Source organism: Cucurbita pepo, chromosome 1 (assembly GCF_057944985.1).
Source record: "Cucurbita pepo subsp. pepo isolate OVF chromosome 1, ASM5794498v1, whole genome shotgun sequence".
NCBI lineage: Eukaryota > Viridiplantae > Streptophyta > Magnoliopsida > Cucurbitales > Cucurbitaceae > Cucurbita > Cucurbita pepo.
Genome location: NC_141798.1, coordinates 20106458 through 20130369, shown reverse-complemented (window position 1 = coordinate 20130369; position 23912 = coordinate 20106458). Strand labels below are relative to the sequence as shown.

Genomic DNA, 23912 nt, shown 5'->3' with positions numbered 1-23912 from the left:
TTAACTTACACTACTACCAACCGTTGTGGCTGGGCTACTTGTCATACAAAACGAGGCCCAAAGATGTAGGTTATTACGATTTTACCCCTATATTTACAAAATTGCATTTTTATTAATTTATAAATATTATAGGTTTGGTAATAAGTAGAACTCAAACACCTTATTCACTTTTTGTCTGGGTTTGTGACTTCGTTCTACCTTAAGCGAGCAACCGAATATCGTTTGTACAGAATTCAAGCTTGTTTGACCACACACGCCGCCTGTATGGTATCTTATCTCGTTTATGTCTTGACTTCTTTTCAATGGTCACTCTGTATGGTGTGTCGCACCGTCCTTATTGGTTATATCATGGCACTTGTTTAGGCCTTCAAATGGTCAAATGAGCGCCATTTGCAGGTGGTTGCTTCTTTTGTCGCAACAGCAACATGAAGGTCGCAATTTACTCTCTTTATAGTTAGACTGTGACACCTAGCAAACAATGTAGAATTTTATTTTATTTTATTTTTGTTTTGTTGGAAAATATATTAAATTTAGCATTTAGTGGTTTAAAGGATAAAATAAAAAGTCAATTCATAAGATTTTGGTCAAATCCTCATTAGAGGTAAAAACAAAAGTTTTATCAAAATCGAAGCCCCTTTCCTTAGCTTTCTTACACATCCGTCGTGGTGGCTCTCTCATCTTCTTCTTCAGCTCCAAGCCCAAACCCTTGAAAGCTTCGATCTTGAAGCCTCTAATGGCTTCACGTCACTATCCTCATCAACCCCACCTCCACCTCCACCGAACCCATCTTCCCTCCGCCTGTTGCTGCGGCTGCGACGGCGGCGATTTCACCACTCCCTGCTTCCAAACCCACCACCCCTCTTCTCCTCCGCCGTCTCCCTCCGACCCCCTTCTCCAAGCTCTTGCTTCTCAAATCCTTCAATCGGCTCAACTCCAGCACTCTTCTCAGTACCCAACGCTTCGTGCCAAGAAATTTCAATCACACTACCAATTTCAACCCCTCAGTTCCCAAAATCCGAAGCGCGTTCGTGGGCAAGAGCTCCCCCAAGTCATCCACCACTCTACTATCTCCTCTCTTGTCTCTCGCATCGAAGCCCTCGAATCCTCTCTCCATCGAGTTTCTGGTTCTCATGTTCCTCCCCAATCGCTCCGACAAGTTGCTGCCAGTACAATCCAAACCTATTTTCGAGCGTTCCTTGTTCGCCGATCGAGAGCACTAAGAGAGCTTAAAGATCTCGCCATCATCAAATCTAGATTTGAATCTCTTCAATCGTCGCTCTGCAATGAATTCTACTTCGATCGAAACGCCATTTCTCTCGAAATAATGGATTTGCTTCTCCATCTCGATTCCATTCAGGTAATTGAAGCTCGGTCCCTGCCACTTCCGTTTTTTTACTTTATTTCAATGTTTTTTCCTTTGATCTTCTTCTTAGGGTAATGATCCAATGGTCAAAGGTAGCAAGAAATCCCTTAGCAGAGATTTGGTTCAGTTCTTGGATCGGATTGATAACTTATCTGTGAAGAGGAACGGCGGGCTTCCACTCAAGACAATGAAAAATACAAGGTTAGACCAAAGTGTTACTAAATCTAGAGTTTCTAACCCTAAGCTTAAAAACTCTGAGAATCAGAAAGAGACTATCGAGAAATTAAAGAGCAGAATAGAAAAGATTTGTGAGCGTTCGAAATTTTTTGAGAATGATGGGAGAGATTTAGATCTTAAAAGGTTTCACCATGTTCATGATGATGATGAGAAGGAGGAGGATGAATCCCCTAGAATCCATGTCAAGAACAGCGATCAAAATCTTGGAAAAGGCCATGAAATTCAACCTAGAGTGAAGAAAAGTGTTAGATTTGCTGAGAATGGAAGCTTATTTAGGGTTTTAGATGAAGATTCTGGTGTTTTGGATGAAGGGGATGAAAGGGATGAAAGGAGGGGGGATTCAGGTGATGAGGTTGTGGAGGATATTTTCAACGAAGCTGATGGAGATGGTGGATCTTCAGAGATGAGTGATGGAGAAAGAAACCCAGGAAGAAAGATGAGCAGTGGCAATGGAGGTTCTTCATTCTCTGCTCCATTGCCTATGAAGATGGAGAACAAAGCTGATTTGATCATGAAGAACAGTAAGTCTCTGAAAATCTTGGGATGATTATGCATTCATTCTTTTAACCAAATGTTTCAAATCCTGATTGCCTTTGATTCTCTGTTTCATTTCTTGGAAGCTTCATTCTTTGAACAACCTCTGATACTGTAAACTGCTGCTTCTTGAATTTGGCCTTGGCCTTTGCCACTACCTTGCCTGTGTTTCTGTAATGAAAGCCTCAGTTTCATTTCATTTCTTTAACCTCAAACTAGGCTGATCGTTTGTCTTGAATATTGAATAGTCTACTCGAAACCACTCGGAGTTTATTCCTTGCTCGAACGAAAAGGATACTTGAATTGTGTATGTGGATCGATTGAGCTAACTTGTGTGCTTAAGTATACGTGTAACTACATGAATCATGTCTAATAGTTACAATGTAAGGTAACTTATGTGTGACTTACACGAGATGACACAACATGTAGAAATAAGATATGTCGACTGGTGCCACGAATAGTATGCAAGTTCTATGTATGACTCGTGAACTTGGGACAAGAGTTGGATTTGAAACTCGCGACACAAGTTTATGGTCCCAATGAAAATGTGGATCGAGAAATGTGTTATATTTGCAAATGACATCATTCATTAGATTAGGAAACTAATTGTTGTTGGCATTGATAGGAGACGTACTCATTGTAGATGTCAACGACAACAGACTCGACCCACACGTAGGACAAAGAACTTCTTGATAGTTGATGATCAAATTATAGTTTCTTATATGTACTCTCGAAGAGTACAAATGGACAATGCATCAAGTTTTGGTCGTCAAGAAGAGAACAATACAGCAGATCAATTTTCTACCGCACGTTTTGTCTTCCTCTAAATATTTCTTGATAAAAATTCTGTGAGGTTATCAAATGCAGAATGTTCTAGAACGTTCACCACATTTCTTCACCTCCACATCCTGAATACGCGCTCTATTCAAATGTGGTATTGATTAATTTATGTACCTCTCATTTGCTCGTGTATCATACAATTGAAAGATAAAATACGAACAATTTATATATAATGCATGATTGACTAGTGTACATAGGTATCTACGGATACCTTAATGATTACGTAGAAAGATCTATCGCAGTATTATTATTTTTTAAATACTTTTATGCAAAACTATTAAAATGTGTAATTATTTATTTATTTAAACAAAAATTGTTCTTCAAATTACCTAAAGAAAACTAATAACGATATTACAAGTAAAATAATGGGAAGAAATAAATCCATCACAAATATAATATTACAAATAATACAGAAATGAAAATCTCAGCTCACCAGAAATTGAATTGCAGTATACGAAACCTAATTTTTATTATTATTATTTTTTTGTAATTACGGATACCGAGAATTGTTTACTCTCATTTTCCAAGAAAATTAATTTTAGATCGAACTCGAGAAAAGGTCTTCGAGACATCTGAGAATCGACGTTGATGAAATTGAAAAAGTAGTAGCCCCAATAAAGCCTCAAAAAATTTCCAGGGTGTTCAGCACTCGCTTTGTCCGATCATTGGGTTAGAATCATTCCCCAATTGTGGCTTAAACCCAACTGGAATCTGTTCGTTCCTGTTCATTGCGGAATTGAGAAGATCCCACGAGGTACAGATTCATTTTTAGAGCAATCCCAGAAGAATCGATTTCGACTCCGAATGTGGGGTTCGGTGTTAATTGGTTGTCGGTCGATCGTTGATTCTTTCGGGATGGAAATTGATGGGCAGTAATTTAAGATTGCTGGAGCTGGTTCCTCGAGGGACGAGATTCGATGGCTCTGTTTGGGTAGTGGCTATCTCAGGTATCAGCGGCGACCTGAAGAAGAGGCTGCGAAGACGACGATGCGGCTTCAGTTTTCGCCTAGCATGAGAAGCATCACGGTCTCGACCAGTAATGGGTTTATTGATTTTATGAAGGTCAAGGTTGGAGCTCGTCACATTTCTTATCGAACCCTTTTCCACACTATTCTCTTTCTTGCTTTCTTGTTGCCGTTCGTCTTCATTCTCACTGCTGTCGTTACGCTCGAAGGTGTCAACAACTGCTCCTCTCTGGGTACTGTCAATGAACTCATTACTCTTTTAGTTTCAAAGTTTGTCTTTCTGGTTAACGTTTGTGTTAGTGATGCCATTTTAGACTGATTGTGATGGATCTTATCTGCTTTTGGGGCTTGCAATTATGAAAGATTTCATGTCATGATGTTGGTCATTTCAGAATGCATTGCAGAATCTGATTGATTTTTTTTTGTTCTTATTTTATCATGAGACGACCGTAGATGTCAAATCTAATTTAATTTGATGTTGTGTTTTGTATTTTGTTTTTCTTGTAAAATTCATATCTATGCCATAGCTGAGGCAAAGTCTCTTTGTGATCCTCTTCTGCATTACTAATTTCAATGAAGTTTCTCGGTGATGCAAATGACCTTTAAGTTCTCTGATGATTAGCTATCAAAATAAGAAAATTAGGTCTGGCTTTTTTGAGCCAGTGAAGTGCAAACACAATGGACAAGGAGGAGACAGTTCAGAGCGAAGTGAAGAAATGAACTTGAACAACGATCTGGTCGAAAGATCGGCCGGCGCCACCCGACTAGAGGAACTGAGAAATTAATAGAGTACAAAATTTATCTTCAATCTTTACCTTATTCTGATCACAGTTTACAAGCGACTTGGGACATCGAGCGAAGAGCTCCAATGCGCGTATTCGGAGCTACGCGGATGGCGTAGTCGCATAATCCGGATGAACATCAAATATGCTGCTTCAAAATAAATTTAAATAACTTTTTCTTTGGTTAATCTTTTAGGGTCTGTATTTATACAAGAAAAGAAGCCTAACTGATTAGATAAACGTATGAAGCTTTCAGCTAAAACAGGACATGACATTTTGAGCAATCGAAATGTGACCGTTTTGGACAAATATAAAATATCTCACCGATTTCAAAGTTTCATACGAATTCGTGTCCCTAAATCCCTTCTTTTTTGTGCTAGATTGTTTGGGCAGGACATGGGGACCTCGCCTTCTTGGTCGGGTTGACACTTCAGAGGTAATGACCTGATTCTTGTTCTTTGTTTTTCTTTTCATGGTCTTTTTGGTTTGTTTCAAATTCCATTTTTTGTTATTGTAATTGTTGATTGTATGCAGAAGAGGTTGGTGAGTGATCTTTACAAGATCTTCAACCAAGTTAGCTCTGAGGAAATACCAGATGGCCTGAAGCTACCAGATTCATTTACTCAGTTAGTTTCAGAAATGAAAGATAACCATTATGACGCAAAAACATTTGCTTTCATCCTAAGGGCCATGGTATGTTGTGATGTTTATTAATTTCATAACTTCTTGGTGAGGAGAAAATGCCCATTGGGACCCAAGGCTATCTATATTTTTATACCTTGCGTAACATCGTGATGAAAATTGTAACGATTATGTTAACGATAATCTCATCTCATAAAAGTTGATTATGGCCTAAAATCAAGGGTTGAAGGTAGAAATGGATGAAAGGTTTTGGCTGCTAGAGCTAGACAGTTTTTCAATCAGATCTTTAGTTCTCAAACTTTTTTATGGTGGAAGTATGTTGGAAAAAGGTCTCTGTTCAGTTCAGTTGTTTGGACAGGAACCTGTCCAGAAAAATTGAGAACTAAATGCCCTTCTTGAAACTTGAACCTGCCTCATTGATCATAGTGTCTATAGGAGCATGAAGATATGGCTTGTTTATTCATTAAATGATCTTTTAGCTGGAGGATATGAAATTCTTTACTGCAAAATTTTGGGTTTTATTGAGTTTTTGTTAATCTTGTTATCCATCTGTATGGAAATTATTCCTTAAATGGAGCCTTTTGCAAGATTATTTTCGATTCATCCATATTTCCTAAGAGATTAATTGTTACAAATGGATGTATAGTGCCAATACATATTACCCTACCGACATCTTCCTCTCCGAAGATGGAAGATAAATGGAAGAGGGAAAGAAAACTCATTCACTTGAATGGATCTACCACGGTGCTTTGAAGGCCCCTTTGACCTGTGTAGATTTAGCTCTCTCTCTTTAAGAAGCTGATGCTGATAATTTATTTGAATCCACATTTATTCCTAAGATAGAACCTTTTGCAAGATCAATATTCAATTTTATAAGTAATTCCAAAGAGATTAACTACGATGATTGGAGATGTTGTTCCAACTCTCTCAAGGCAAGAGAAATAAGAGAGAAAAAATGATTCACATCAATGGATCTACCACCGCTCTTTTAAAGGCCCGTTCGATCATTGTGGATTCAAGCTCTGACCCTCTCAAGGAAAAAGAAAGAAGAACGATTCACGTGATTGAATCTATAATAATGTGAAAATGTCTGTTTTACCATTTTAGATTTATCTCTTCTCTCTCCCTGTTTCCTTTAATATGATTTGGAACTTCAGTGTCACTGGTTAAGAAAATGATGGGATTTGGAACTTTGTAATTGTAAAGCAAATTGAAATCTGGGCTTTTCATAAAATTTATTGTACTTTAGTCAGAGAAGTCACTTATTAACAGTCTAATATTCTCATCAGTGTTTTTTTTTTTTTTTTTTTTTTTTTTTTTGGCGCAGATGGATAAATTTGAGAAGGAAATCAGAGAGTCTAAGTTTTCAGAGCTAATGAACAAACATTTTGCAGCTAGTTCCATTCCTAAAGGCATTCATTGTTTATCTCTGCGTTTAACTGATGAATACTCGTCAAATGTTCATGCTCGCAACCAACTTCCTCCTCCAGAGCTGCTTCCGTTGCTCTCTGATAACACGTACCAACACTTCGTTCTGTCAACTGATAACATTTTGGCAGCTTCAGTTGTTGTCAGCTCTGCTGTGCAGTCATCTCTCAATCCTGAAAAGATAGTTTTCCATGTCATCACCGACAAGAAAACTTATGCAGGGATGCACTCCTGGTTTGCTTTGCACCCAGTCTACCCGGCTACTATTGAAGTGAAGGGTACTCACCACTTTGACTACTTAACGAGGGAAAACGTTCCAGTGCTTGAAGCTGTGGAGAACCAGGAAGGAATCAGAAATTACTACCATGGCAACCATGTTTCAGGGGCCAACCACACTGATACAACTCCTCGAATATTTGCCTCAAAATTGCTAGTTCGAAGTCCCAAATACATATCCTTACTTAACCATCTCCGCATGTACATACCTCAGGTAATTTGGATGCATTTATGAAATATACAACTCAAGGAAACAAGTTATAAATGCTATCATTTCCTCCCCCCACCCATTTTGGTCTTGAGCTGACAAACTAATTTTATACATGAAATGAAATTGTAAGTGAAAACTTTCATGTCTCGGATTATCATGAACCTCGAGCTGGATTGAAACATTAGTGTTTTTTTGTAGGTTCCATTTTACTAGATCAAGTCTACTTGGAAAGAAACATGGTTTTATATGAATATCTAGCAAGTAGTTATTCTATTCTTGATTTTTTGGATTATGCATGAACTTATACAATTTGGTAATCTTCTCTGCTCCTAAATTGTTCCTCTGTCCTTTGTTACTGCACATCAGATTGAGAATTATTCTTCATAATTGTTTCTTCAAGGCTTTGTTGTACAAATCTCTGTTTTCCTGTATAAGTATTCTGAATACATGCATTGAACAGCTCTTCCCCAAACTGGACAAGGTGGTCTTTTTAGATGATGATGTTGTAATTCAACGTGATCTGTCTCGACTTTGGGATGTTGACCTCGAGGGAAAGGTTAATGGAGCTGTTGAAACTTGTAAAGGTGATGATGAGTGGGTCATGTCAAAGCGATTCAAGATCTACTTCAATTTTTCCCATCCCTTGGTAGCAACGCATTTAGATCCTAATGAATGCCCTTGGGCATATGGCATGAACATATTTGATCTTCGTGCCTGGAGAAAGTCGAATATAACAGAAACGTACCACTGGTGGCTGAGAGAGGTATGGTACAAATCCATTTTTTATTCTATTTGCTGATTGCATGATTGTCCCTTGTCACTCGAGATGCGATTATGCAATGTTCTTGGATCATTGACTTCTTTTTTGTGGCAGAATCTAAAGTCAAACCTGACACTGTGGAGGCTGGGTACACTACCACCGGCTTTGATTGCATTTAGAGGTCACATTCATCCAATTGAGCCCTCATGGCACATGCTTGGCTTGGGCTATCAGAACAAAACAAACATTGAGAATGTGAAGAAAGCTGCAGTCATTCACTATAATGGCCAGTCTAAACCATGGCTGCAGATTGGCTTTGAACATCTCCGGCCATTTTGGACCAAGTATGTCAACTATTCCAATGACTTCATCAGGAACTGCCACATTCTAGAGTCATAACTCACGAAGGGTAGAGAGACGATGCCAAAACGAACATACCCATGTTAGTTTGGAACGTTACCACTCGGCTTAAGAAATTTGGAGTTTTACATACATGATGATGGAAGTAGACAATGAGGCGCACGTGCATTAACGTGTAACGTAGCAATTCATTTGGTCTTAGTTCCTGAGGAGTCTGGTATTATTAGTTCTTCATGCAGGGATATCTCCACAGTTCTCAAGAGTATATTTTGGAAAATATAGCAGAATACACATTTACTCATTGTCGACGTAGCTGTTATCTATCGAGGCGCAAACGAGGCTAGAACAGGTTACTCGGTGAGTGCTTCTCCATATGCTTGGTCACAAACAATAATGGTCTGCCCATCATCTTTTATTTTTCATAGTATTACTAAATTTTCTGCTCTGTATTGACAACATATGATGACTTGTTGAGGACAAGGTCTGGGAGATTGATCGGCTATTGGTTCATTGGATTGAAGAACTCTTCTTCTTCTTCTTCTTAGATGATAAATGCTATATTAAGATTCGTTCTGTACGAGAATACATTTTAAAATGTGAAGAAAATTCTTTCCATTCAGTTATCATAATTTGGATACTCTTAATTGGTTGAGTTAATACTTTTGTTCTGTAAAGCTTTAAACAGAGTTATTCGAATCTCCATTAGTTGGTTTTAGATGCCTCAGACAGCACACTTCAAGATAAGGTTAAACCATTCACATTAAGATGCTTATCATACAACTTCCTAAGTTGGTGATGACAAGAAACCCACCAACCCTTTATGCCACTCAAAACCATCACCTTTTTCTTTCCTCCTTCCCTTTTCCTTTCCAAATTGTTCAAATATCAGGTGCTAATCATTTTAAATCATTCATTGTTATCGTTATCAACTAGTTGATGGACATGGTTATCTAGACCGTGTGAAATTTCTTAGGTACAGTGATTACTCAGACTTCATTGATGAAGATCAAGAATTGCAATGATTCGTTGGACCTGTTGTCCAAAATACAGCACACATTCGCTCTTCATGCTTTCTCACTCGAGCAACGTTAGTAGGGGTCCAGAGAGCAGAGAAGGTAATACCCTTTTGTAAGAGTGAGGAGAAGCCTGAAATGGAAAACCCAAAAGGACAATATCTACTCGCGCGATGGGCTTGGGCCAGCCTGAAATGGAAAACCCAAAAGGACAATATCTACTCGCGCGGTGGGCTTGGGCCAGCTTGAAAGGGAAAACCCAAAAGGACAATATCTAGTAGCGGTGGGCTTGGACCGTTACAGTAGATCTCTAGATTTCACCTTGGACCGTTAAAATAGATCTCTAGATTTCACCTCTACACACGAAATTCTACTGTCTCCACCCTGTTAAAGGGAAAGCTCAAAAGAACAATATTTACTAGCGGTGGGTTTGGACCGTTAAAGTAGATCTCTAGATTTCACCTGTACACACGAAATTCCATTCTCCTCTCTCTCCACCTGGTTGACATCTTTTTATGTTCTTCAATTATCTTGATGTAAATTAAAGAATGAATTTGAGTGGGTAAGTATGGTTTAATGGCATTTAAGAAGGCATTGATTGATCCTTCCAAGGCGTAGTAGCGGAGGAATCTAAAAGGCTCCTAAACTAATCGTCAAAGCAACTTGTCATCTCCAACATGTATCAAATAATAAACAATATGCAAAGCATCCATCCTTGTTAATGTTGATGTTAATGTCAAATATCTGTATGCCACGTGTATATTCTATCATTTAGAAAGAAAAAAAAAAGTTCTTGGAACAGTGAATAAAATTAGAATATCTGGTTCACATCCACTTTTTTCATGTCTGAAATTCCTCTCTCCTTCTGGCATCATCCATCACTGAATGTGATTCTTTTATTACCGACACGATGAATGATTTGGGTTTGTGATTGTGAGTTTATGACATTTATTTAGGAGCAAAGTCAAAATCTTGCATTGTTTAAGGTAATGGGTCATGCATATTTTTCTAACAATTCTGGCCTTTTCTACTCCCTCGAAGCTGTTTAAAATACGCGTAAATATTACGATTTTAATTTTGGGAATACCAAGAAATCACTTTTAAGAATGGAGTCATTGACCCCAGATTTATATGACTTTCAAAACTCTGGAGGAGCCCTCGTCTCTGAGTTCTTCTTTCATCTCTTCAGCTGGATTTTGTGTCATTATTCCAACACCGTCGCCTTTTTCTTCACTTCCAATCAATTTCTCACCCAACTTCATACCGGTTAAGGTTAATCGATTTCTATCGCTCTTTTTCTGTTCGATTTCTTTTGGGTTTCTGTTGATTTTTCTATTGCCTTCTCGGTTACTTGTTCCAGGATCCATTTCGTTTTGCGATTCTGAAATTTCCCATCTCTTGAAATCAGTGTTTGAATCACACAACCTTACCCGTCTCAATTCTTTCTCTTCTAGTTTTACAGTGTTCGTAATTCTTTTCTTCATGCTTCTTGCGAATATTAATCGATTCTTTGAGTGAATTTATCTGTGCGATTACATCTAGTCTTTTGGAATACGCAACTGATTGATTGCTTTTGTCGCTATTTTTTCTTTTCCCGAAATGAAATTGAAATCCAAAGCGGATTTCGTTTTCATATGCAGTTGCCTTTATGCTTCCGATTGCCGCATCTTCTTTTTTGATTTGCAACTTACAATGAAATTAACTTCCGTTTTCTGGGTTTCTCGATTTTTGCAGAATGGCCCTCATCATAATCTGAGCGAAAAATTCTCTGCTAATTAACCGCATTCGATTACTCGTGTGGGATTTTGCTTCCTTCCTTAGGAAATCCAATTTGTCTGTGATTGATTGAAGACGTTTCGATATGGCTGGAGTGGGAGATCAATTAGAGATCAAGTTTCGATTGAACGATGGATCGGATATTGGCCCCAAAACCTTCCCTGCTGCTACAAGCATCGCAACCTTGAAAGAAAGCGTTCTTGCACAATGGCCAAGAGGTGTGTTAAATTTAAACATCTTTCTGTGTTTGATTTTATTTGAATTCCTATGCTTCACTGATTTTGTTACTTTGTTCGTAATTGAAGTATTAAGTTTAAACATTATCAGCATGTTGGCATCTGTTAATCTTAAGAACAAACATGACACACGCAAAGCTCAGATCTGATGTAGACTCTGCACTTTCTTCATTCTTGCTGCTGCCATTTGTGAAGAGAAACTTAACACCCCGTTAATGGAAGTTCAGTGGTGCATAAAAACTCATGGCATTCTTCATATGCTGGATCTTTACAATCATTTTGAAGTTATTTATTAGATTCTATGGCTCTTTGAATGAATGTATATATTAAAGAATGTCTGATTCTTTGTCTGGTTTGGTCTGATCATGTTCTTAACTGAAGAACGCCCTTTGTTTTTCATTTACCTTGGATCTACTGGTTTCTTTCCTTCTTCATCTTATCACTAGTTGTAATATATTTCTGGCATCATTCATTCCCAAATTACGTGTTATGGAAATTTTTGGGTGTGAACTAGATTAGGGAAGCCTTTCTAGCCCTTCTGGCATCAATGCCTTCATGTCTTTGTCCTATCGCTGTAAGTAGATCGAGAGGTTCTTCCGCCCCTTGTCGCCGAATAAGGGTCATATGTTCTCATAAAAGGTTTCTCCAATCTGACCTAGCTGGCGAGCGATCCCAGTTCGCCGCAAAGAACAAGACAGGAAGCGAGCGTACCTTTGTTCGCTTCTCCACCAAACACCGAAGTTTAAGGATAACTTTGTCTATGCATCTTGAACCCTGATTGATTAGGTGTCTTGTGCTATGGCTTGAATCTTTCATTGACGTATATACCACAACTCTTTCGCTTGCACTTAGTTTTTAGTTGAAATTAAGTTTGAGTTCAATTAATAACGGTAAAGAACACAGTTTCTTGCATCTCTTCTTTGATCTTCATTGTTCTTTCCTGTGGAAGTGAATCTTGTAATATCATTATCCAGAAGCATATATCTGTCGGATTTTGACTCATCCGCCTTGTCTTGCCGAAATACTGTCACCGGATCCTAGATTAATGATAACTTTGATATTAAGCAATGGCAAGCACAGGATGATATGTCTGTTGCATTTAACACTGGCTAGATCTTAAAATGTTTTTTTTTTCTTTGTTACCATCCTATTGTGAATGTAAGTTTCTTCTGATAAGCACTACAAGTAATTGTGATTATTTGTTTGAGCAGAAAAGGAGAATGGTCCAAGAACAGTAAAGGATGTGAAGATAATAAGTGCCGGAAGAATCTTAGAGAACAACAGAACACTTAATGATTGCAGAAGCCCATTATATGACATTCCTGGCAGTGTTACAACCATGCATGTTGTTATCCAACCACCAAGCTTGGAGAAAGGTATTATCTGTTCTTTAAAAAGTTCAATATCATTAGGAAATTCGAATGAAACATCGCATTAGGCTAAGAAGAGTATATGAACATCTTGCGGCTGTTCTTTGATATTGAGCCAATTGAAACTTTAGGGTTGAATGGGATTGTTGATGAAAGTTGTGTTGTTTGCTTTAGCAGAAAAGAAAGCTGGAGACCAATCACCACAAAACAAGTGTGTTTGTGCCATACTATAAACGGAACTCGTGGAAGTTCTCGACGACGACGCCATTTTTGAGTGCATAAAAATAGCAAATTTTCCTTTTAAAAGTTCTGATGCCAATAACAGCTTGGAATCAGTTGAAGAAGCTTATTCTGGAGCTTTTATTATTGTTTCCACAGTAGTAAAAGAAAAAAGAAACAGACAGAGGTAGCGAAGAACGCGAAGAAGATGGATAATTTATCGACACGAGCCAGTAGTGTTGTAGATCAACCCATGGCAGTTGAATATCTAGATGATGATCTATTATGAAGGATTGTTAGCCTTTTCAACATCCATTGTTAGCTTCATTGTTGTTTAGATTGATTTTCTGCTATCTCAAATGTTTGTGGAGAAAGCTTTATATACCTGAAGTTGCAGTTACCCCCAACTTCATGACACTTTCCTCCTTCCTTCCCAAACTAAATGATAATATTTCTTTCATTTTCTTTCCAATATGCTTTTATTACCTATGAAATGAATCTGTATTCAAACATGATGATCTTGATCTTGATCTTGTTCGTCAACCCTTCCAAAGTTCAGAACAGTTCTAGTAAACTTTCTTCAACAAGAACTCGACAAAGAAAGCAACCTTAACGATTTTCGTTTATATTTTTCATTAGTGAATTGCTAGTTTTGTACAGAAAAATCTTCCTGTCATTAAAAGATGAATCTATATCAGTTGAGTAGAAGGATTGGGGATTAGGGAGCAGAATAATCTTCCTAAAACAATACTTCCTATCTAACTGTGTACAGAACAATCTTCCTATCATTAAAAAGAGAAATCTATACCTATTCTGCAGCGTTAGCGCACCAAGTCCATACCTCATTCACTCTACGCAGACAATTAGAGATTCTTAAGTCAAGTGTCAATACTCAGGAGAAAGTCTTCCATCTTGCAGGGAGATCACTGTTTCAAATGCACCAACCAAGGCCTTAACCTTGCTCTTTCGTGTTTCGACGAGTTTACTTGCGGTTTCTTCAATGACATTGTTAAACAGTCCCTGTGCGTCTTTTCTCCTCTGCTGCACATCTTGGTGCCTCAGAACAACTATTTCTTGAGCAGTTGCTGTGTCGCCGTCGACTTCTGTTCCCATCTTGAAGTTCTTCCTTAGGCCTTCTGCATCCCTTTGGCTCTCCCCCAACAGCCTTCCACGCCTAAATTTAAGCCTCCTCGGACTGTTACTCTTGGAAGGGATGTCAATGATTTTCCCTCTCCTGAAACTTAGTTTTGTAGATTGAGGATCCTCTTCTTTATTATGCAACATCCGAGGATTTTGGTATCTTGCATTTTGACCACCTTCTTCACTTGAAACATTATCTGTTTCCATGCTGCCATATTCATTGCTTTCAGAGAAAGAGTCATTCTCTGTTTCACTCTCTGTGTATTCAGATACATCTTGATCTTTTACCTTAGCCAAAATATACTGAGCTGATGGCGGTGATAGCGAATTAGGCGGTGACGATGGCAATGGTTCCACGTTATCAAAAGTTTCATTTTGACCATCAGGTTCATGAGGCATCTCCTCATTTTCTACCTTGATGACATACAAGGTCTTCTCTTGGACCTCTACACTCCGGAAGGTTTCTCCTTGGACCTCTTCACTCTGGAACGTTTCTCCTCGAACCTCTTCACCCTGGACTTGTTGATGGTCAGATAGTTTGTTCTTGTTATGAGTTTTATGTGGACTGCCTTTCAAGTTAACACGCTTTCTTGCAGTTAAGTTTGCATTTCCATAGATAGAATTTGAGGAAAATGAACCTGTTGAGGTTGCCACCACTTTCTTTGCAGCTACTTTGGAAGTCCCAAGATTTTTTACCATTTTCGAACCATTTGTTCTTCGCGAACCGTCCGTAGACACTGCAGATCTCAATGGATTTACTTTGATAGACCTCAATTTCACAAAATTTTCAGACTTTTCAGGTAACTTTCTCTCCTTGGTTTTTGCAAGAACTGCAGAGTCTTCTGGATTTCTAGTAGCTGTAGACGTTTCAGGCTTCGAGTTGTTCAGCGTGTTTGCAGTATGTGATCTCGACTTGGCTAAGGCTTTCGGCTCAGCCAACAATTTCTTCTTTCTTTCATTCAGGACTTCTCTCTGCGTTGGACTTGACAACAGTTTTTTCTTCCTTCCATTTGAGACTTCTCTCTGCACTGGACTAGGCCTTGTCAAGGTGGTCACATTAGCTCCAGACATTCTGGAAGTTGATGAAAGTTCAGCCTTCATCCGAGTTGAAGCTGTTTTCTTTCTCTCGGGAAGTATCGTTCTAATCGAACTTCCACTATCAAGTGATATCCTTGCCACATTTTTCAACATTCGAGTTGAAATTGTTTTCTTTCTCTCAAGAAGTACCACACCATCTATCGAACTTCTTGCCACATTTTTCGACATTCGAGGTGAAGCTGTTTTCTTTCTCTCAAGAAGTACCACACCATCTACCGAACTTCCACCATCGAGTGATATTCTTGCCACATTTTTCGACATTCGAGTTGAAGTTGTTTTCTTTCTCTCAAGAAGTACCACACCATCGAGTGATTTTCTTGCCACATTTTTCGACATTCGAGGTGAAGTTGTTTTCTTTCTCTCAGGGAGTACCATACTGTCAACCGAACTTCCATCATCCAGTGATTTTCTTGTCATATGCTTCGACCTTTCAGTCATAATCGTTTTCTTTCTCTCAGGAATCACCACACCATCTACCGAACCTCCACCTGTTTTCTTTCTCTCACGAAGTACCACACTATCCTCCGAACGTCCACCGTCCAGTGATTTTCTTGTCATAGCCATTGGTCGTCTCGACTTGGTTTCAAAAGTATGGTTTTTCCCATATTTGCAGAAATCATGACAGGAACCAGTAGATATTCTTCGATAATGAGGCACAAATTTTTCTCCGCTATTTGAAGAACTTATCCATCCCGTAGAGCTTCTTCTCGAACTAGTACCCGCAGTCGTAGTCATTTGCACATCACCCTGCTGATCGGCCATCAGAATTTCACACAACACCTGAACAAAAACAATTAGCACACCAATAAAACAAGAGAAACCAACCAAGATCTTATGAATAAACTGCAATGGTTCAAAACAATCCCACGAAAATCTCAGTTTGAAGAAAGCAATAAAGAAACTAGCAGTAGATCCCAACACACAGACATAGTATCATATGATCAAGAAAAATGATATCAGTACATATAAAAAGTGAGAAGAGGGGGCGAAAAACGCTATACAAAGCACCGACTAGCGAGTACGATCATCCAACAAAATGCACCTTAACTCGAGGGATGAATTTGAGAGGCAATAGAACTTCAAGACACATCCATAGCCTTCTCTCATTTAAGATTTTTATTCTCATGCGTTTCTTCCAAGACAAAGGTTAGAAAACAAAATGGAAACGTTAGATTAATCAAACATTCTTATCATCCCTTTATGACATTAAAAACATATATGGAAAGAAAACAAAACAAAATCAAAATGCAATAATTTACATCCAAGGGAAAAATGAATCCACATGAACATAGATGAAACTGAACTTTCTAAACAAAAAAACAGTTGGTTCACCATCTGCTGGTTCAATAGAGCATGAAACACAATTATTAGAACACATAAATACAAAAGTCCGTGTGGAATCATAAGCAAGAAGACAAAGGTTGTCCCTGCAATCCTGCCAAGAGTGTGAACAGGGAATGCTGGAAGCTGACAAACTCGCACGCAGGCCAAAACATCTAACAAAGAAAGGAGAAGAACAAAGAAAGGAGACCAAGAAAAGCTAACAAAATAAGAAAACAGAGCACAACCCATATCAGATGAGAGACAAGTTACTTAATCAATCATCGCAGCAATCAACATTGTAAAACATGAAGAACACAAGAGATAGCAATTAAACAGGCCCCTAGAGGAGCATAAACAACGAGGATTTACAAACGAAACAGGAAAAGAAGAACGAAGAACGAAGAACAGAACCCCATTTCAGAGATGAAGCGAAAAGATTCCTTATAGCCTTACCGAATAAAAAAAACAAGGATGTGGGTCTTGGTTGTTGGGCAAGAAAATGTTCAGCCCCCTGTGTTGCAATCACCAGAAATCAAGGAAAAAGGAAAGAGGAAGGAAAAATGAATGAACCCAGTAGGGCGGTGAAGGCGGAAGGAAATAGGGAGAGAAAAAAAGGGTCCAGTGTTTTAGAGACGATCGTGTGTTTTGTATAGCATTATATGTTTATGAGCACCAAAAATGTCGGTTTCGATTCCCTTTAGCGGTCGTGCAAGCAACTGTTATATATCTCTTCCCCGTTCGGTTGCGTTTTCTTTTTCCTGTCCGCGTTGGTTACAGAGATTCTTAACACCAAAATAAGAGAAACAACGCTGGTCCTACAAAGCGAGCGGTTGCAGTGGGGAGAAAAAAAGGAACTTTCTCTCAATAACAATATGCAATTGATTGGACATTTTTGCATCGGAACCCACAACTTTCGTGGAAAATAATGAAAGCTAACACACGCATTACGAAGAGAATGGTATTTAATAAAAAGGGTTTTGTTGACAATTTGATTTCCATAAATGGGATTTACTCCCTTTTTCATACAAATCTTAACACATTCATTGTGTAGCATAAGACAATGCTTTATAAGAGAATGAATTCAAATTATGGTACTCATATGCTTTTTTCAATAGCGATCATTCAACAATTCATACTAAGAGAAAGTGGCCGGAATGTGTGCCTATCCCTTACAAGAATCGAACCCGTGTCTTCAACATGAACGAGTGGACAAAAGGGACCAAAAAGCCATTCTTTATATACCTAAACTTTGACCCGTTACTTTCAACATCCAAGTAAATAATAATAATAAAGTAAAATGTTTTAGATTTTGGTATAGATCTAATAATAATAGGGGAAGGGGGAGACAACTTAGGTGTCCCATAGCTTTATGATTATGAAAAGATATATATGGGGTAGATGGGTCTCATATTAAGATATCTCATATTTGGAACATGAAATTGGTTGAGTGGGATTTTCCCAATTCCATTGTTGGGTCTGTTTCCCACCCTCCATAAGATGAGGATTTTTCCTTTTTTTTTTTCTTTTTTTTTTTTAATTGGGAATTATTGAAAAGAAAGTGATTTGAATTAAAAATTAAAAATTTTGATTAGTTGAATTGTTTTGTAGACTTATTTTTGAATGTTGTGTTTAAAAAAGAAGCGTTGAAACCTATCATTGTATTGGTAAAAAGTTATGGGGACATAAAAGTTATGGGCAAAAGTGGCACAAAAGATGGAAGAAAAAGGACAAATGGATATCAGTTGGGATGCACCTTGGATACCCTCTACTCCCACCATGTCTTCCAATTTAATGTCTAATTTTAACTACAACTCATTATGTGATATCTACTTATGAATAACGAGGGTTTGAAAACCTCTCCATTTTAAAACTACGAGGCCAAGGACCAAAGCGGACAATATCTACTACCGATAGCCTTGAATAGTTACAGTGGTATAAGAACCCAACATTGGGCGGTGTGTAAGCGAGGACGTTGTCCCCCAAGGAGGGTAGATTGAGAGATCCCTCAGTAGTTGGAGAGGAGAACAAACCAAGGTGTGGTAACCTTTCCCTAGCAAATGTGTTATAAAACCGTAAGGTCAGGGAAAAAAGTAGATAATATTGGCTAATGACGACCCTTAGCAATTACAGTGGTATCATAACTAGGCATTTGGCGGTGTATCAGCGAACGAGAACACCGTCTCTCAAGGGTCAAGCACAAAGCAGTGTGCCAACAAAGATGTTGGAGTGAATTGAAAGATCTCATATCAGTTGGGGAGGAGAACAAAACTGTCAAAACATTTCTTATAAGAATATGGAAACCTCTTCTTAACAAATGTATTATAAAACCATGAACTCGAAGACCAAATCACATCCCTTAGTTAGGGAAGACTTTGTAATGGGATTGGATTGGTCAATTAGCATAAAGAAAGATGAAACATTGACTCATTCAATTGTCTTCTATCTATAAATTTTATTTACATTCATGGTAAAAATAATGTCATTAATTAATAACATAACCTACATTGATTGTGACAAAATCTTCTATGGTTGGTAGGTTGACCATCTATTTTCTCTGCTTGCTTGCTTGAAACGTTTCCTCTATTTAGACTTTGGCCCTAAGGAAAGCTTCTAAATTACTAATAAAATCATTCATTTCGTTCTTTCTTAAAATAATCTTTTAAATCAACGTCATAATTCTTCGGAGTGATTCATTTTACCTGGAAAAAAGCAATATAAAGCAAATAATTTGCCAACTTTCTAAGTGAAGTAAGAATATCAAAACATAGCTCAACTGGTTAAGACACGTACCTTCGACTTAACAGGCAAGTTAGAAGTTCAAACTTGTAAGCATAGCAATATCTTTTTGAGCAAACGATTCAAACTTTCTTATGTTCTTCTAGTTCGTTCCCGAGCGTTTTCGAGAAAATCCTCCAAAAGTATAAACTGAGCAAAATATGCAACTATGAATTATGCAGCATATCTTTTCTTCTGCATTTACTTTCAGGAGATGTCATAATCAGATATCAGATTACCTTCTATATTCAAGTGTCAAAGACAAGGACAATGATTGGTGAATCTACATTACTGAAATATATGAGTGTGCTAAACTTATCTGGTATCTTTGAAGATTGTCTTTCGTCGATTACCTTTTTCGGCCCGACACCGTCTTCTTAACAGCGCCAACTGATACTAAAAACTGGTCAAGGGATGATAAGGTCTTCATATCATCTGGTGGAAAGTAACTGGCAGCCTTCCCCATGAGTGATGTAAAGAGAAGAGACAGTGAAGGACGGTTGATGTAGCGCTCTCCCAGTAGGTCGTCGAGAAATCCGAACGCAGTTAAGAAATCGGACCTACTTGCATTTACTGGAGCTGCAAAGTGAGCAGGGATGATTCTCTTGAACTTCCAATCCCGGACGATTCTATCGATCCAGTCCCTTACCTGATAGCAGAATCAATGTATAAGAGAAAAATGTCTAGATTTACAGAACTTGTGTCATTCTTCTGTATGCAACATGTTGGTTTATTACCTTTTCAGGAACTTTGCTGAAGACGAGTGTCTTTACTATGGGTGAAACAATAAGTTTCTGGGACATTTGAGCAAAGCTAGCGTTGGGTTCCAAGAGATTTGAAGGCCCAAGAAACAATATCTGAAGAACCATTCTTTCCCACCCTGCATCAACAATCACCATTCATCAGTTTCTTTTAAGCAATTAATCTCGAGGTGTCGAAAGCATATGAACTATGAGATCCCACATCGGTTGGGGAAGAGGACAAAGCATTTTTTATAAGAGTGTGAAAATCTCTCCCTAACCGAAGCGTTTTAAAACCTTGAGAGAAAGCCCAGAAGAAAAAGCTCAAAGAGGATAATATCTACTAGCGGTGTTTAGGGTCGTTACAAATGGTATCGGAGCCAGACATCGAGCGATGTGCCAGTGAGAAGGCTGAGCCCCGAAGGGGGTGGACACGAGGCGGTGTGCTAGCAAGGATGTTGGGCATCGAAGGAGGGTGGATTGGGGGGTCTCACATCAATTCACATCAATTGGAGAAGGGAACAAGTGTCTGCGAGGACGCTGGGTCCTGAAGAGGGATGAATTGTGAGATCCCACATCGGTTGAGGAGGAGAACGAGTCATTCTTTATAAGGGTGTGGAAACCTCTCTCTCTAGCAGACACGTTTTAAAACCTTGAAGGGAAACCTAGAAGGGAAAGCCTAAAGAGGACAATGAGCCAGATACCAGGCGTGTCCAGACGAGAAGGATGAGCCTCGAAGGGGGGTGGACACGAGGCGGTGTGCCAGCAAGGACGCTCGACCCCAAAGGGGAGTGGATTGTAAGATCCCACATCGGTTGGAGACGAGAACGAAGCATTCTTCATAAGGGTGTAGAAACCCCTCCCTCACAGACGTGTTTTAAAACCTTTGAGGGGAAGCCCAGAAGGAAAAGCCAAAGAGAACAATATCTCCTCGCGGTGGACTTAAGTTGTTACATGAACAAACCTTTTTGACGATTGACCATGTTGTCAACAACAGGCTCTTCAGGGACTTCCTTTCCTTTACTAAGTAGTTTTACTGCCAAACCATTCTTTGCAGATGCCAACAAGGATTCTTTGCTAATGCATTCAGGTGGTTGTCGAGGGACAAAGATTACAGCATCTGTTACCAGTAATGTTCTCGACCGCTTATGATAAAAAGCCACCTCCACATACGGTCCAATCCCTGCAACAATCAACCAAGTTTTCACTAGCAACTAAGGAACTCAACTTAACAGGACATGACCAATTCTTATTACCAACTTCTGGTGAGCTCAAAACCTTCTGCTCAATCTCATCAGCCCATGGAGCAGATAAATCCTCATCTTTCAATGTTTTAGCTCCAAAAATTCCAAAGAACTCCAATGGCAAGTTCAATGGCCAACTCCATTGCCTTGGTGCCACCCATATCTGGGCTCGTGGAAACTTCCTCGAAAAGGGTCCAACAAAAATCTTATGCTCATAAGCAAACGTTGGTAAAACAATGTATTCTACGGGAGCCTCCAACTCATTCAGAAGCTGTGAAGATAAGAAAACTTTTGAACACAAGGAATATAAATCCTACAATTATCATTTGTTCTTCATAGATGAATTATTCAATGAGTAGAAGTAGAAACAGAACCTGAATACACTCCTTAGTTGGAGCAATGGGAGCATGGACCCATAAGCCTCCAGATTTGAGTTTAATGACAGTCATCCTAATATTTGTTGAGACACTACTGAATCCCAGCGCTTGTTCTTGCTCAAAAAGCCATATACAACCTTTTACAGCCTAAAAGAACACAACGATTTAAAAAACCCAAATCCACAAAAGCTGAAAATTCAAAACAACATATACCCACATGCCCATATGTTCTGTTCATCTGTAATCAATAAATTTAAAATCGAACGCACAAATTTGCAACAAATTCAATCGAATCAAACAGGCCCATAATAAGAAATAGAAGAAAGGGGAAATGGTTAAGGTTTACCTCAGTTCTTATAGTGCGACGATTAAGAAAGGGGCCGAGGGGAAAAGGGAAACCAGTGAAATTGAAGTAGAATCTTTCGCCGGCATTCGCGTCGCTGCTGCTAGATGGAGTGGCGGAAGCAACGATTAGGCTTAGAGAATCATGTTTCGTCCTCGGTTTTGGATGAAAACCGAAACCCTTAAGCGGTCGGCCGAGAAAATTGGAGGCAGGGTCTTTGCGAGAGAATGGATTTTTGGCTAAAATGGCGGATTTAGGGGACGGAACAGCTATTGCTGCTGTCATTTCTCTCGTTCTTTCGTTTACTATCACTCGTTCGCTGAATAGAAGTTTCTTTATTGAAGGTTTGTTCATCGAAGAAGAGACAGATTGAGTGGCAAACTCCAGGCTGAACTTTTTACACGTGGAGGATGGACATTCGATTGTCCTACGTGGATTTTTAATTTTAATTTATATTTATTCTGGATGGTATAAAATTAGATGGAGAATATAATGTGGAACGTACCAGAAGAATCCGCTTAGGCCCAGTTTCAGCTTCTGAATTCAGAGTATTGGGCCGGCCCTATCCAAATCCGCCCGTTTAGGCCCATTTTAGGCCTTATATATATTTATTTTAAGAGGATTGAAGCCAAATATTTATAATTATTTACTGTTATATTATTATTTTGTTAATTTTTATTAATCGTTTTCTCTAGCCTTAATTTCGTTATTTTGATTCATTTTAGATTATTTTATTATCGTTTATTTATGTAAATCACTTTCTTTTTTATTTAAAATGAATTGCATTTATTAATATACTAATTAGCCGATTATTTATTTTAGTTTGATACTTTTTAATTTATTTTTTCAGTTTTATGATTTAATTATGAAAAAATTTCCATGAAAAGGGAGAAGAAAAACCAATCAAAATTTATCAATCATATAATTACTAATTAATAATTTTAAAATGTCGTCTTTCGAGAATTGTTTAGAAGTCTTTTTCACGTCATTAAAAAATGATATCATATTTGAAAGTGTATTAACACCTTAAGTGACAGTGACTCATATAATCGTGGTGGCAAATCAATATTTGGTTGTGTATTATCAGTGATCCCGTTATGTCCTCAAACATCTTTTTCTATCAAAGAACGACAGCTAATCAATCCACCCAAATAATTAAAAATATTTATATATTAAGAAAATATCAAAGTAAATAAAAATGATGCTTTTCTAGCTAATGTACGAGTGATTTATACAACACACTGTGAATCTAAAGGTTGTATATAGTTGCTCATTTTTTATCGAAAGATTTTACATAGAGATGTACATTTAACCTACGATAATCCACTCCAAAAAATGTGGAGAATTTCCGTTTAAACGAGAAATGAAAGAGGGAGTGGAGAAGGATTTTTTCATGAGCGAGAATTCACAATGATTATATATATAATTCAAAGTTCGTGCAATAATGATATAATGCAAATTCATATAGTCCCACCACATTTTGTTTGACCTATGTATTTCCATATGTCTTCATCCATATAATTTAGTTACAAAATTTTGGAAGCTTTTCCCTTTGCAATCACTAAACAATAACCATGGATAATATGAGTAAAAAGGAAAAGGGAACACAACAACATACCCAAATGGGCCATACATCTCAAATAATACATATTGGTCGCCCACTTTTCAATATGATATGCTCGTAACCCTTTTCGATAGTTCTTGTGCACACATTTTAGTATATTACTGTAACGGCCCAAGCCCACCACTAGCACAAATTGTCTTCTTTGTACTTACCCTTTCTAGCCTCATTCAGCTAGAGAGATATTTTTCAATCGAGGGCCCAGCGTTCTCGCTAGCACTAGTTTCCTTCTCCAATTG

At 38.3% G+C, this 23912-nt stretch overlaps 5 protein-coding genes across 10 annotated transcripts; 3 read left to right on the top strand and 2 right to left on the bottom strand.

The window, feature by feature from the left end:
• Positions 1–624: 624 nt before the first annotated feature.
• Positions 625–3166, top strand: LOC111778457 (uncharacterized). Of its 3 annotated transcripts, none has more exons than XM_087127629.1 (3): positions 625–1357; positions 1434–2121; positions 2778–3166. In XM_087127629.1, the coding sequence occupies exons 1-3, from the start codon at positions 734–736 to the stop codon at positions 2825–2827; spliced, it is 1362 nt and encodes a 453-aa protein (XP_086983755.1). In that variant the 5' UTR covers positions 625–733; the 3' UTR covers positions 2828–3166. The 3 variants fall into 3 exon arrangements, with proteins under 3 accessions (XP_086983755.1, XP_023514065.1, XP_023514073.1); XM_023658297.2 differs by having other exon boundaries at positions 627–1357; positions 2760–3166; XM_023658305.2 differs by lacking the exon at positions 2778–3166 and having other exon boundaries at positions 629–1357; positions 1434–2333.
• A 381-nt stretch (positions 3167–3547) lies between these two features.
• Positions 3548–9027, top strand: LOC111801524 (putative galacturonosyltransferase 14). The gene is made up of 6 exons (XM_087127627.1): positions 3548–4172; positions 5102–5157; positions 5256–5414; positions 6691–7281; positions 7739–8041; positions 8153–9027. The coding sequence occupies exons 1-6, from the start codon at positions 3962–3964 to the stop codon at positions 8435–8437; spliced, it is 1605 nt and encodes a 534-aa protein (XP_086983753.1). The 5' UTR covers positions 3548–3961; the 3' UTR covers positions 8438–9027.
• Positions 9028–10455: 1428 nt separating this feature from the next.
• Positions 10456–13484, top strand: MUB2 (membrane-anchored ubiquitin-fold protein 2). Of its 3 annotated transcripts, none has more exons than XM_023685571.2 (4): positions 10456–10683; positions 11146–11405; positions 12635–12799; positions 12968–13484. In XM_023685571.2, exons 2-4 carry the CDS (start codon positions 11273–11275, stop codon positions 13024–13026), a joined length of 357 nt encoding a protein of 118 aa, XP_023541339.1. In that variant the 5' UTR covers positions 10456–10683; positions 11146–11272; the 3' UTR covers positions 13027–13484. The 3 variants fall into 3 exon arrangements, with proteins under 3 accessions (XP_023541339.1, XP_023541360.1, XP_023541354.1); XM_023685592.2 differs by having other exon boundaries at positions 10484–10683; positions 12971–13484; XM_023685586.2 differs by lacking the exon at positions 10456–10683 and adding an exon at positions 10713–10874.
• A 127-nt stretch (positions 13485–13611) lies between these two features.
• LOC111801497 (uncharacterized) lies at positions 13612–17275 on the bottom strand. 2 transcript variants are annotated; one of them, XM_023685518.2, is made up of 2 exons: positions 17027–17275; positions 13612–16030 (listed from the first exon to the last, which is right to left on the bottom strand). In XM_023685518.2, exon 2 carries the CDS (start codon positions 16010–16012, stop codon positions 13898–13900), a length of 2115 nt encoding a protein of 704 aa, XP_023541286.1. In that variant the 5' UTR covers positions 16013–16030; positions 17027–17275; the 3' UTR covers positions 13612–13897. The 2 variants fall into 2 exon arrangements, with proteins under 2 accessions (XP_023541286.1, XP_023541278.2); XM_023685510.2 differs by lacking the exon at positions 17027–17275 and adding an exon at positions 16293–17015.
• A 2224-nt stretch (positions 17276–19499) lies between these two features.
• LOC111801534 (lysine-tRNA ligase) lies at positions 19500–22391 on the bottom strand. Its single transcript, XM_023685558.2, has 6 exons — positions 22056–22391; positions 21707–21856; positions 21345–21603; positions 21053–21271; positions 20086–20228; positions 19500–19997 (listed from the first exon to the last, which is right to left on the bottom strand). Exons 1-6 carry the CDS (start codon positions 22335–22337, stop codon positions 19698–19700), a joined length of 1353 nt encoding a protein of 450 aa, XP_023541326.2. The 5' UTR covers positions 22338–22391; the 3' UTR covers positions 19500–19697.
• Positions 22392–23912: the final 1521 nt, after the last annotated feature.